The 14,819-nt window shown below is 40.7% G+C and overlaps 1 protein-coding gene across 1 annotated transcript; it reads right to left on the bottom strand.

Moving 5' to 3' along the window:
- Positions 1 to 4,210: 4,210 nt before the first annotated feature.
- On the bottom strand, positions 4,211 to 14,222 carry LOC134453803 (deleted in malignant brain tumors 1 protein-like). The gene is given in 4 exon segments (XM_063204550.1): positions 4,211 to 4,227; positions 4,711 to 5,015; positions 5,090 to 5,495; positions 14,087 to 14,222. Coding segments are annotated over 4 exon segments (864 nt in total).
- Positions 14,223 to 14,819: the final 597 nt, after the last annotated feature.

Genomic DNA, 14,819 nt, shown 5'->3' on the forward strand with positions numbered 1-14,819 from the left:
TGAGGAGCATAAGTAGTTACAAGTAAAATGCATTTCTGTATTCTGTATGTCTCATAGCCAAATCATTGATGACATCATTTCTGACTCACCACTAGATGTCATGGACAGGCTGCCATTTGTTGTACACTTCCTCTTAACCAGACAGATGATCACAGGGATTGCAATGAGCCCACAGACCCCTACAGCAATGATGGCGCCCAGGGTTTTCTCTGGGTAAAGCAGAAAGCAGAGATGTGGACTTGTGACTTGTGACTTGAGTCACAAATGACTCGAGTCACAAATGACTCGACTCGACTTGGCTCAAACTCATCACTGTGAACTCTATGCCAGAGTTAAATGGTCTTCACTGACTACCAGGAGACTTACTCACTGGTATACATTTATTTACAAGGCTATACTCGGACTACTGCCACCTTACATCTGCAGCCTAATCAAAGTGAGGAATATTGAGTCTTATGGTCTGCGCTCTAAAGGCCATTTGTTACTCTCTGTCCCTTGCTTCCGCACAGAACTGGGGAAGAGGGCATTTGTGTTTTCAGCCCCTACCTCATGGAACAATCTTCAAAAGGACTTGAAACTAACAGATCTGATTCCATTGAACGATTTTAATTCCAAGATGAGATCACTTGAGACAGAGTCTATTGTCTGTAACTGTTTCAATTGACATGTTATTTTACTTGATTTGTTATTTTAATGCAACTGTGTAATTTTAATTTTGTAACTTGAGCCGCCACTTGGCCAGGACACCCTTGTAAAAGAGGTTCTTAATCTCAACGGGTTTATTTTTCCTGGTTAAATAAAGGTTAAATAAAACAGAAAATTGAGACTTGACTTGCCAATATTAGGAATGACTTGTGACTTGACTCGACTTGTACGCTATTGACTTGAGACTTGACTCGACTTGACAGTTTTAGCTTGCAATGACTTGCAATTGTGCTCCAAGTCAATGAATATATTATTTTCTTTGCTTTTGTGTGTGAAAAAATGTATGAAAGAAAGAACAATCAAACGATTTACCTTTAACCGTAGTCACAAACCATGCTAAAAAAAACATGATCAATTGTGTGTTGCATGGTCACCCAAAAAAAACATGAAAGCTTGTCTACAGCCATGGTGTAATGGTTAGGGAGTTGGAGTGAAGATCACAGAGTTGCAGGTTCAAATCCCACCCTTATGTCTCCCTACACCTCCATCCACGACTGAAGTGCCCTAGAGCAAGGCACCTAACCCCACATTGCTCCAAGGACTGTCACCAATATGTGCGTTGGATAAAAGATAAAAGTAATTTAATGACTAATTATAAACCGTGGTAAAACTATGTTTCAATTTGTAGTTAAACCTAGTAAAACCAAAAACCAATGCCTAACCATGCTCAAAAAACTGAAATCATGGTATACCATGGTCGATTTTCGTAAGGGACATGACTGGCAAAGGGGAACATGCAACGCAGTGTGGAGAGGTAATGAATTTATGACCAAAGGTAATTCTCAATATTGCACATACAAGGTGACTTGTTAAGGACTTGGAAAAAATAAGACTTGGACTTGGACTTGACTTGGCTTTGGCACGACTTGGACTTGACTTGGTCAAATGTGTCGTAACTTGTGACTTGACTCAGACTTGATTGGAAGGACTTGAGACTTACTTTCGACTTGCAAATTAGTGACTTGGTCCCATCTCTGGCAGAAAGCATAAATAATAGCACCGAAAGGAGATTTTCATATATAGCCTACACAGGATGCGATTTGCCTGGGGGGATGGGAGGGATTATCCACTGTACTGTGCTGCACTGTACTCTAGTCTACTGTACTATACTCTACTGTACTATATTCTACTCTACTCTACTGTACTTTACTCTACTGCACCATACCGTAGGCTACTGTACTGTACTGTACTGTACTGTACTGTACTGTACTGTACTGTACTGTACTGTACTGTACAACTACATACTGAAACATTTAGAGCCTTCTGAGGTCATGTACAATATGATGCAAAAAGGTGTAGTGGGAATGAGTTATGTTACTGTTACCACTCAAAATCTTGAAGGTTTAAAAAAAGTCATGTGGCATTTTGTGTGAGAATTGTTGTTTTATATAGATATTTCTCTTAAGGGTAGCAAAGACCTATGGTAGGTAATATGTCGTCCATCAGCTGTCATTTTTGAAGTAGCAATTGAAATACTCAATGATAACTGAGTTTACTGTAATGCAACTTGTGACACAAGTACTAGGTGAGGACTTGTTTGCAAATTCAGGGGGAAAACAATTCACACACCTCTGCCTACTTACTCAACACCTACTTAGAAATCATTCCCATTTGATTTGAACTGAAGATATAGCCTACATGTATTGTATATTGAGTAATCTGTAATGCCATTCTTAAAGACTGAAATGCAGTCACTCACTATAGACATAATGCTACTTGTGAAAATTTAGAATTAGATGATCTTATGGGTTCTTCATACATATGGAGAGGTCTTGTCCTTTACCCTTTCTCATACAAATAAAAAAATATCTGTTGTGGAAATCAGGATGGAGGATGGAGAACCTGCTACCTTGGACATCATCTTGCACTGACACTTCCTCATTAAGATGCAGCTGAGCGAGCATTAGCAGCAGTCTATTCTCACCAGTTTTAGTGTGGGAAATGCTCATTTTAATTCAGACCAAGAATCTTCTCAACTTGTTCAGAATGTTACATTTGCTGTCAAGCATGTAAGCACAGACTCACCCATGGGTCATTCCACGCCAAATCAACAAGAGCCCGCGCACTTAGGTCTTAATAAATTCTGAAAATATTACCAAGTGTACCCATGGTACTTAAGAGAAACACTGTAAATGTATTTGAATGTAAGATGTATACTCTCCATGTTACAGCCAATTTTACTGGGGGAGGGGGGTGCCCATTTTGTTCACACTCTTTTTTTTGTCAAAGTTCACAAGCCCGTAGCTCAATAACNAAACCAGGAAGTTCAAATTGCATGCTGGTACATAGATAGGAATAGTTTGTTGCAAAACTGTCAGTTTTGGTCTGTATGATCCTGCATCGTCATGGCATTCCCTCAAAGATGATACAAATTGTACTGGAGTTTTTGGCTGTGCTCTGTTTAGGCCTTCAGAAGACATATTTGTGCCCAACATAGCCTCTTGATTTTTTCCCCTTGTAGAGACAAGTAGGAACACTCTCATAAAAATCTATAAATAGAAAGGAAACCCCATTAGTGTTTGACCAGAAGACCTCACAAGTCTGACAAATCATTTTGGGTGTCATTTTCAGAGCTCCAGAACCCCTTGTGGGATTGTCCTTCATTCTCCATGAATTATTCTTTTTAAAAATGCAAATGAGACTTGTCTTATGTGATGTTTTCTTTTGTAATTTCCAACCTGAACATGGGCAACATGCACATTGAGGGCAATATGTTTTCTATGCGTTTCTTCCGCTGCCATCTGCTGGTCAAAAAAAGTAACAACATGACTCCTTGTGCCTGACCTACTGTCTCTTTGGTGTGCGAACCTGCTCCCACATTGAACGCTCCTGAAATCATTTAAATTGAAAGGGATACCTGCACCCCTGCACAGGGACTCTCGGGTGATCATGTCTGGGCAAAATTTGCATTTGATTATTTAGCCTTTACATTAAATGTTATCGAAATCATGTTGCTCTCTTTTTGCATTTTGCCCATGTATAGGGTGGAAATTACAAAAGAAAACATCACATAAGACAAGTCTCATTGGCATTTTTAAAAAGAAGACTTCATGGAGAATGAAGAAAAATATAAAATAAAAATCTGTGGACAATCCCACGAGGTGTTCTGGTGCTCTGAAAATGACACCCAAAATGATTTGTCAGACTTGTGAGGTCTTCTGGTCAAACACTGATGGGGTTTCCTTTCTATTTATAGATTTTTATGGGAGTGTTTCTACTTGTATCTACAAGGGGAAAAAATCATGAGGCTATGTTGGGCACAAATATGTCTTCTGAAGGCCTAAACAGAGCACAGCCAAAAACTCCAGTACAATTTGTATCATCTTTGAGGGAATGCCATGACGATGCAGGATCATACAGACCAGAACTGACAGTTTAGCAACAAACTATTCCTGTCTATGTACCAGCTTGCCAAATTTGAGCTTCCTACATGGTTCAGTTCTTGAGCTACGGGCTTGTGAACTTTGACAAAAAAAAAAGAGTGTGAACAAAATGGGCGCCCCCCTCACCCAGTGAAATTGGCTGTAACATGGAGAGTATACATCTTCCATTCAAATAAAGTAACAGTGTTTCTCTTAAGTACCATGGGTACACTCAGTAATATTTTCAGAATTTTTTGAGACCTAAGTGTGCGGGCTCTTGTTGATTGGCGTGGAATGACCCCCATACTTTCACACTATGAACATTTTTGTCGTTTCAGCAATCTGGTCAAGCAGGCTACCCCTTGCTTCATCTCTGCTATGTGTATTTTGAAAGCGCTTTGAATTCAACTTCACAGTTGTGATACTGCGCTATATAAGTACAAGTTGTATTGTATTGTATTGTACTCCCCAATTGTACTGATTTATCACATATTATGTGTGTGGCGTTTGTGTGTGGAGGAAGTTGGGTGAGTTATGATGTGTAGACATCCTGTTGTCCTCCAGATTTACTTCATCTGTTTTCCTCATATTTGCCTTCTAATTCAAATTTTATTACAAAAGATGATGAAATACTTCCACTCACCTGGAAGGTTACAGCTGACCCCGGCATCTTGACCATGGTGACAGTAATGTTTGATGTTGTATGAGCAGCTTGACACCTCACTACCTGAGCAGCGAACTTGACTTATCCAAATCTTCCCGCTCCCCTGACCATAAGAGGCTCCTCCTGGGGCACTGATTGCACTGCCACACCCCAGCTGTCTGCACACCACTGCAGCATCCTTTATGTCCCAGCCATCATCACACACAGTTCCCCACTGCCCAGAGAAATACACTTCCACTCTACCTGCACACCGATGAGAGCCACCCACCAGCCTAATCTGGACACTGGCTACAGAGAGATGAGAGAAACAAGAGACATAAAACTTGATATTGAGAAACAATTAACGTACAGTACAAACGCAGAGGGACACATAAGGCTTGTATTCATAAACATATTTTCCTCCTAATTTAAATGTTATTTACAAAAAAAGATGAAATACATCCACTCACATGGAAGGTTACACCTGACTCCTGCATCTTTATCATGTCCACAGTTATAGCTGCTTTTGTATGAGCAGCTTGTCAGAGACCTCTCACTACCTGAGCAGCTGACACCATTCATCCAAATCTTCCCGCTCCCCTGACCATAAGAGGCTTCTCCTGGGGCACTGATTGCACTGCCACACCCCAGATGTCTGCACACCACTGCAGCATCATTTATGCCCCAGGACTCATCACACACAGTTCCCCACTGTGAAGAGTGATACACCTCCACTCTACCTTCACACTGATGAGAGCCACCCACCAGCCTGATCTGGCCACTGACTGCAGAGAGATGAGAGAAACAGGGCAATAACAATAGGCACAAAAGGCTTGCATTCAGGGCTCAAGTGCCAGGTGTCATTACAACTGGGCAATGTTACGTATAGGCCTATACTTTATACAGTATATACCTACAGTATTGTAATTATATATACTATATCGTCGCTGTCCAACAAAAACTATGTGGTTTTTGCTGGACAGCGACGATATGCTATTGTAATTTTATCAAACGATAAAATAACGAAAGTAATAATCTAATATTTACTGGTCATGCCAAAATACATTATGTTTTGCAGCCAAAGACGGAGAAGATCCACCTTTAAATGTGTGGGGAAAAAAGAATTTCCAAGTCTTAAAGGGACACTGTGCAGGAAATGGTCAATAAAGGTACTGCAACTATGCTGCTCATTGAAACTGGGTTGCTTATTGCCAAATTTGATCTTTACATGAAAGTTTACTAAGTAATAAACAAATATTTTCTAGTATGGTCCAAGTAGAGTCATTTTATATTATATATATAGTATTTTTGGAAATTCAAAATGGCGGACCATGGAGAAGATCCCCCTTTTCATGTATGAAAAGTGCCATTTTTCCAGTCATAATGAATACTTAGAATTTGATGGTGGTGGTAAGTATTCATGAAAAAGGTAACATTAGTGAATGGGCAGCATGAATTCTGGAAATAAATAACTAAAAATCTCACACAGTGTCCCTTTAATGAAAACTTTGGGGAAATTGATGGGAGAGGTAAATGTAGGCCTAAATGAAAAAGGTATGTCAGCATTTGTGAATGAGCAGTGTAGCAAGATTCTGGAAATAAACTTACCTGGAGAAGTCACAATGATAGACAGACATACTGAAACAAAAGAAATGACCAGGATAAGTGCAGTGAACCAGGAGCATACAAACTGAATGCAGCAGTGAGAAAAATAGTGGACTGGCTAGACTACTCTTGTCTGACACTGGATACATCAAAAAAGGCTGTGTATTTCTCTTCACGAAAAAAGACTACTCAAGAGCCTGACATATTTGTTAAAGGAGACAAGCTCTAGACAATTTTAAATATTAAGGGGTCATTGATGACTTTCATTTAACTTTTAAAAAACACATTAAAAAGGTTAATAGTCAAGTTAAAATGAATCTCCTTATTTTTAAGGTAATAAGGAATCAGTTGACTACAGTGGCAGTCAAACTTTATTTTCACTATATGATTTTTAGCACATATTTCTTATTGCTTGACCACCTGGTCCCAAGCAAATACAACTGCCTTGTCACTGATTCACAAATCTTATTAACAGGCATTGAAACTGGACAAAAAAATCAAACACATACCAACATATGCTGCTTATCTATAGATATAGTTTAAAACCTACCTATATAGGCTTACATTGGCCTTTGCCTCTTAAATCTTCATTTATTTTATCTTGCTTTTATTTTACTTTATGTAGGCCTATATAGGCTACATTAAGCCTTTGCCCCTTGTTTCCTTTGAGACACTGTTTTAATCACTTTATGTAGGCCTATCTAAATTGCTCTTAGTCCAATGTATGTATTTTATTAATCAATGCTGTCAGTGTTGCAACTGTACACTGTGTGTAGATGTTTTCTTTTTTGTCTGCCTCTAGTGCTACTAATATTATTGTTTTATTATTATTTTCATTCTAGCCTATAGGCAGTCACTGTACAGCACTTTGGTCAGTTTTGCACTGTTTTAAATGTGCTTCATAAATGGACGAGTGCCTTCTCAGTTGAAACAGCAGGGTTAGGCTATAGCCTATATGTATAATGTAAATACAGGCAAAGCAACACGCTTGGTAGTTTTAAATCAAGTCTTAAGAAATGGCTAAAAGCAGGCGAGCACTGTGGACAGTTTTAGCCATTGATCTTGTGTTTCGTGTCTTCATGTTTACTTTATCATATACTAATGAATCTTGGGATTTTTTGTTGTTTCTTTAATTTATCGTTTTAATTGTAAATAATGTAAATAATAATAAATGTTTACATGGCCATGTGTGCTTATATTTGCAAACAGTGCACCCATTGTATTGTCACATTTTTGAATTATTAGCCTATTAATTTTAATCATTTTTTTAAGATTTTCACCAATTCCTGTCCAGGGACTGCAGATGAAAATTAGCTTCATGGCTGTAATCTGCCTCAATTGCATGTTGTGCAATGTCCCTGTCAAAAAACAATAAATGAAATGAAATGAAATTAACTGTAAGAAGATTAGTTTTAAAAAATAATAAATAAATAAATAAATAAAAACTTTCATTTGGGGCAATTATGGCTTATTGGTTTGGCAGCTAGTTGAGGCATAGTAGCCTAAAGTTATACAGTAGGTCTGAATCCCATACATTAGGTAGACTATGGCATGGGGTAAGTACAGTGAATATTCCAGCACCCTGCTGCAATCAGTGCATCCATGACTGCACCCTTGAGGCGTTGAACCCCACAATGTTCTGGCTACATTGTATCTGTAGCTTATAATTGATAGTTATGATTTCAGCCGACACCTCCACTGTATTATGGCTGTATTATTGTAGCGTAAAACTGGATCGAGAAATCTGTCATAAGTAATAATAATAGAAATAAAATGAATATACAATTACAACAATAATAATACTACTAATAATAATAATAATAATGTAATAATCATTTTTTATTTGTTACATAGCGACTTGAAGAACACTAAATGTCACCCCAACTGAGACAAAAAAGAAAAATATATGTATTCTGTTTTCCACACAGGTGATTTTAGCAATCTTGGATGGTTATGTGAATTTGCTAAGTACTATTTTTGAACACTGTATACTGTATGTTCTTGTTTGGTAGATGAGCTGCAGGATGTTCAGTGATGGCCCTATTTCCTGCACTGAGCGAGAAAGAAAAATACAACCAGGAACCTGCGGTTTGTTCTTTGTTTAACATATTGTTAAATGTTCATATTAAACAACTGTTTTACAGACATTATAAAGTTAAAGGTGCACTTTGCCAATTGTCAAAAAAGGCTCTGCAACTAGGCCTACGCTGCTCATTGAAACTGGGTTGCCCATTGACCCGTTCAGAATCGACGTCCTCATGAAGGCGTGCACATCGTTGACTCAAACACACCAGAGATGTTTTAATGTTATTACGAGAGACTCCACTCTTCTGGGTGGTACTGCACTCTAGGGCCGCCAATGGCAGGCTGTGCTCTCGAGAGAGCGGCCACTAGGTGAACTGCAGGCATGGGTAAAATAGGGAGTAGAGGCTGTATGTAAACCTGGCTGTGCACACACACACGAACAGACAGTGCAGTACCTAAAGAGAGAAAACCTGCCGTTGCACGTTGATGAAAATATAGAGGTTCCGAAAAGTACACTTGTTATGCTATTTTGAGAGAGAAGATGCTGTTCCAGAAGCATAGGAGTTTGATGTTACAAGACATTAAACTACTGACAGGACTGAGGACATCGTCAGGAATGCCCGTGTCTGTGGTGCCCACTGCATATCTGAAGTTAGCGTGACCATCCGTTATCGTATTTCTGAAAAAAAAATCACCTGTACAGTTTCTACAAGTGAACGGAGCATGGTCGATTCTGATACAACGATGTGCACGCAGCCAAATTACGTCATATCTGTTTGCAAACTCTAAAGGGGTCAATTGCCAAATTTGATCTTTTCATGAAAGTTAACTAGTATTAAAATAATATTTTCTAGTATGGCCCAAGTACAGTCATTTTTGAAGCTAAAAATGACTATTTCTGCAAATTCTAAATGGCGGACCATGGAGAAGATCCCCCTTTTCATGTATGAAAAAAGTAATTTTCCCACTCATGATGAATACTTAGAATTTGATGGCGGTGGTAAGCATTCATGATAAAGGTAACATTAGTGAATGGGCAGCATGAATTCTGGAAATAAACAACTTCAAATCTTACACAGTGCACCTTTAAGAAGCTTTTGCTTCTAAATTGATACATTAAATTAATTGATAGAGCTATTGATAAATAGCACAATAAGAGTCGATGGTGTTTGTAGTTCAGTTATCAACACTCATTTACATTTTGTTTTTATGACTTTTTTAACATAATCACAGACTATTTAGAGTAGATGTACAGTACATATTTCAGCATGACTACATCTTGAAGGTAGAGTATTAATGTAACTCAATTTTCATGAACATTTATCAAACTGATGTATACTGGTCTCTCATAAATACATTAGGGTTTGCAGCAACATATCTATTACTGGAAATTTAAAAATGGCAGACAGAGAAAATCCACATTTTCCCTGTCACAATGAATACTTGGTATTGGTATTCATGACAAAGATAACGCACACGTCATTGGGAAATATATTACACTTACACTCAGGGTGCGATTTGTCAGAAAACCAGAAGGGGGGATGTGTTTCAGATTTCAAACAATTTCAAATGGAGTTACATGAACTGTGATTAAAATCATGTAGAAAAAGTGACAATATCAAAACCAGAAGAGGGGACAATCCCCCCCATCCCCCCTACAAATCGCACCCTGCTTACACTACTAAGAAAAACATACTCCACATTTAAACTTTCCAAAATAATTAGCATCTAAAATGACAAAATGCAACTTACATGAGATCAACAGGAGCAGAGACCTCTCCATCTCTCGGTCTGATGTGAAGTGCCTGCATGCCTTCCTCTCTTTTGTTCTTACATTTGGAGGCACTTGCCATTTGGGCCAAATATGGTCACTGGTTAAAACCAGTGGTGCATTGTACTTTTTTTGTGGTGGGTATACTGTGTGTTTGGGCATGGGCAGTCATATACTCCACACTTCCCAAACTAGGGGTCGGCAGGACCCCTCAGGGTCTGTAGAGGGGAGGGAATGTTCCAGAGTTTGAGGAGGCCATTTCATTGTGAACATCCGGGCTTAGAAGGGGGGGGGGATTCCTGTGTTTGTCACAGTATCAGCAGATGTTACTAATCCATGTTCATGCAAGCTGCGTTATCAATGTTGGTGTCAACAATAATAAATGCGGCAATGGATCACTATGCTTACTCCCCATCACGCCATTCGGCACATAGGGCAGCAATGAAGTCTCTCCACTTCGATCTGTCTGTAGCCAACTTCTCGATGGTCCCCCAGCTTTGATGGTTCTGCTGGAGCTCCTTCTCAATGGTCTGGTGCCATGCCAGTTTTGGCCTCCCTTTCTTTCCTTTGCCTTCTGGGGATCACTATGAGGGGACAATTCAACAACCGCTTCGGCAAATACCGATTGACATAGCATATTTTTTGAAATTTCAATTACTTCCATGTGTATCTCTTTTAATTAAAAGAAAGCACTTCAAAGCATTGGAAACTGCAGGACTGATACATTGTTCAGTCTCTGACTGCTTGTATTGCCTTATGACAGATCAAAAATTTGCCTAGAAATGTAATGTATTGCAATGCATCGTCGTAGAATCGGACTGTATCGAGTCGAATAGAATCGTTACCTCCTGAATCGCAATCAAATCGAACCATATGGGCATTGCCCATGCACACCACTGATAGATAGATAGCCTTTATTGTCTCCAAAGGGGAATTCATTTTCACCACCATCATGACTTGTCACAGCCAAGCAGGAAAGACATACAGCATATGTAGCAAGTTGGATTACCAGGCTGCAGGTTATTCAACTGAATGAATGAAAAGGAAGTATGTCAAAAGTCTTCGCTCAATTCTTTGCTTTGGTTGAATAAATATGGATTTAAAAGTGAAGTTGCTTAAGTTTCTTTTATTTTATATATAGTAGACCAGCATACAACATTAAATAAGAAAATAAACAGACATAATTGTTCTCTCACAACCAAAATCAACACAAAGGTCGAAAACTCAAATAAAACACTGGTGACTCTCACCACTCACATTTGCTCTAAACAAACGGTTATGGGAAAACAGTGGTCAGATGGGCAGCACAGGTTGTTCACGTTCTGCAGATACAGAAAGCATTGTTTAACACACAAATAGCTACAAATACATACAATGCCAGAGCCGCATTGGGTGGACAGCAGCAGAAAACGAAGCACTGCCACAACACAACCAGCATGGTGTCACACAGCTACACATAGCAGCTGTGTAACATCACGCTACCGGTGTTAGTGGTGTGGATCGGCACTGCCCTCACGATCCGATTCGATCGTGATTCGGGAGGATTTGATTCCATGCGATTAGATCCGATCCAATTCAATTCTACAATGCATTGCAATGCATTACATTTCTACTGAAAGCAAAGCAAATGTTTACTCAGTCATGATGAGGCAATACAAGTAGTCAGATACTGAGCAACAATTTATTGGCTGTTTTCTGTATCAGTCTGTATCAGTCTTGCAATGTTTTAAAGTGCTTTTATTTGATTTAACATTCATTTGCTCCCGAAATATCCATGGAAATAATTGAAACTTGAAAAAAATTGCCGGATCGATTCTGGAACTTGCCGGATCGATTCTGGATCGTCCATGCCCCGCATTGGATTACACCGCCGAATCGATCATTGTTGACATGACTAACCGGTTTGGCAGGTTTTGTGATGCGCACAGGAATTCTCATGCGCCCTCATCTGCTTGTAAGAGGCTACGGAAAGCGATGTGGGACAAAGGTATGGCAGGAACCGATTGTCAACATAAACAGAGATTAGCCTACACAATCTTTGATATGGTCACCAAATGTTTTGGGGCTGTCATTTATGTTATGCCTACACTTGTTGTTGAGTCTTGTTGTTACAGATATATTTGATTTGTCTCAACTTTACTCGGTCTACCCTAGATACAGGGCGCATGAGAATTCCTGTGCGCATCACAAAACCTGCCACACCAGCGCTGCAAACACATACCAACCACACCGCCACCTCACCCGACTCTGCATACTGTTCACAAGCTTAGGCTAGATGAGTGCCCTTGAATAGGCATCACATAAATAAAATACTAAAACAGATAAGTACGTTCCGAATGGAATCACATTGGTCTCAAGAGGGAAAGGCAACTTCAGGGAAAAGTATCCCAATCGAATCTCACACACATCCAGTGACTGGTTTCGAGTGCAGGTTCAAAAAAAGTTAATCCATAGGTAATGAAGAGGAGTCTGAGGATGGGCCACATTGGCCCGAAACGTCACACACTAAAATGGCGTTAATCGGTGTGCGGTTTTCTTCATTACCTATGGATTAACTTCAGGGAAAAGGACACAGGGCCGCTGCAATATATGAATCCTACATGAAAACAAACACTGTTAAGTTGTTGCTTGGTCAACAAGTCACTGCGCACACTCACATTGCGTTACGTGTATTGATATGTAGGTCCTACCTCAATTGAAGTGGAGACCCCGCACCGCCGGCCACATGAGAGAGAGAGGGGAAGGAAGCGCTGGCACACGGCAGGGAAAGCCGAATGCTACTGTTCACAGCAGGTGTCTGATCGACCAGTGCCCACAAAAGTTGGGTTTAAACAGGAATAGTATATTTATTAATCTTCAGTTCTGAGTCCCATACCCAGGGCCGGCGCTAGGCATAGGCATGCGGTCGCCTAGGGCGCCAAATGTCCTGGGGGGCACCAAGGCCCACAGAATTACAATATTAACCGATTGACGCCTAAGGCACCTGCAAAAAAATGTGCTGAATGCCTGAGCCCTTTTTAAGAAAAGCTGCCCTCAGCCTATAGAAACCTAAATATCTCAGCCTCTGAAGCACATGAAAACATGCAATAAGAAGGCATTTGAACGCTAAAACCCTCATCTTTCATTAGAATGTGGTCATTCATCTCAAACAAACAAAGACTTTTGATAAAGTTGTCTCAAATCCCATGAGCCTGAATGTTGTGTAATGACGCTCCAGGCGCCAGGGCCAATGTTGCACAACGCAACATCAGGCGTCAATGGGTTAAGCAAAATAAAGCATTCAACTTTACATTTACTGGGCAATCAGAATATATGCATGGTACTAGATCAACTGTGCTCAATCAGATGTAGGACACCATGTTTACAGATGCCCATGTCAAATTCCTCAAAAAGGAAAGATCGGTGCTTGCCTAGGGCACCAAATTGCCTTGAATAGGCCCTGCCCATACCCAATGCCCTTCCCGGGCAGGAGCAGTTCACAGGAATCCCTCCAGTCTTTATCCATGAGTCCCACTGTCCCACTGTCCAACTGTCCATCACTCCCCCAGTCAATAGGCGGTGTGGGCCTCAGTAGTAGCCTAGGTGGTAACACCAGATGCAGAGCCACCAGTATAAACAGTCAGCTTGGATGCTGCATTGCAAGTTTCACACGTCAGAAGTTTGTTGACACGCAGTGCAGCTGACCATAATAAACCCATTACACACGCTAAACAGCAGTCAGGCACAGCAAACCATGAGCAGCCATCCGCATTGGCGGAACACTCGGTGGCCTCCACGTATGGCGGGGGCAGAAGGTCACTCGTGGGGGCCCAGTAGAAGAGACAAGGCAAGGGTGAGCGAGTAGAGAGAGCGGGGAGGAGAACTTGGGCCAGGCGCAGCTTGCCCTTCCAGGAAGGAGGGTTGAGCGTCAACTTGAAGTGTCACAGTCTAAACACAAGAATTTCCAGGTTTCCAGGCTACGGAAATTCACTCAACTTTCAGTATCCTCGTGGCGTCCACTCCTGCGCCGAGGTCGAGCTTCCTCTGTATCCCTGCAGGTTGCCAGGTCCAGATGCTTAGGACCCTTCGATACGGTTCTGTCTCCATCCTGGCTCCGGCCGGCTACCGGCATGGCATCCCCTCCGTCTGGTAGCTGCTTTGCCCGTCTGTGGTCGTCTACCCCTCAGGTGCTCGCTCGCCAACTCTCGCTGCGTCCTCTTCCCCCAGGCGTTCTGCCAATCTCTGCAAACCTGTGGATTAAAAGTGTTGCCCCAACCCATGTGCTCCAATCGGTAGTCCTCCTCCTGATCTTCACCTGTAACCCATAATCAGTTAATCAGTTGTGTGTGTGTGTGTGTGTGTGTGTGTGTGTGTGCGTGTGTGTGTGTGTGTGTGTGTGTGTGTGTGTGTGTGTGTGTGTGTGTGTGCGTGTGCGTGCGTGCGTGCGTGCGTGTGTGCGTGTGTTAAAGGTATTTTCTTTCCAAGGTGCACTCTCAGATCTCCATTATGCACTTTCCATTATGTTGCTACTTGACCACTGGACTACAATGGACTATTCTGGACTGCAGTACAGCATAGGCTTGACTTACATGTATTTTACTAGTATTATTGCTGTTGTTATCATTATGTCTTCTATACTTTTCCCCTATATGTTAAATGTTCAATGTTAAATTGCTATTTACAGTATTACATGTTTTTTTTTTAAAGTAACATTTTATTGAAGGAAAGT

The sequence above is a fragment of the Engraulis encrasicolus genome, chromosome 8, assembly GCF_034702125.1.
Source record: "Engraulis encrasicolus isolate BLACKSEA-1 chromosome 8, IST_EnEncr_1.0, whole genome shotgun sequence".
NCBI classification, from domain to species: Eukaryota; Metazoa; Chordata; class Actinopteri; order Clupeiformes; family Engraulidae; genus Engraulis; species Engraulis encrasicolus.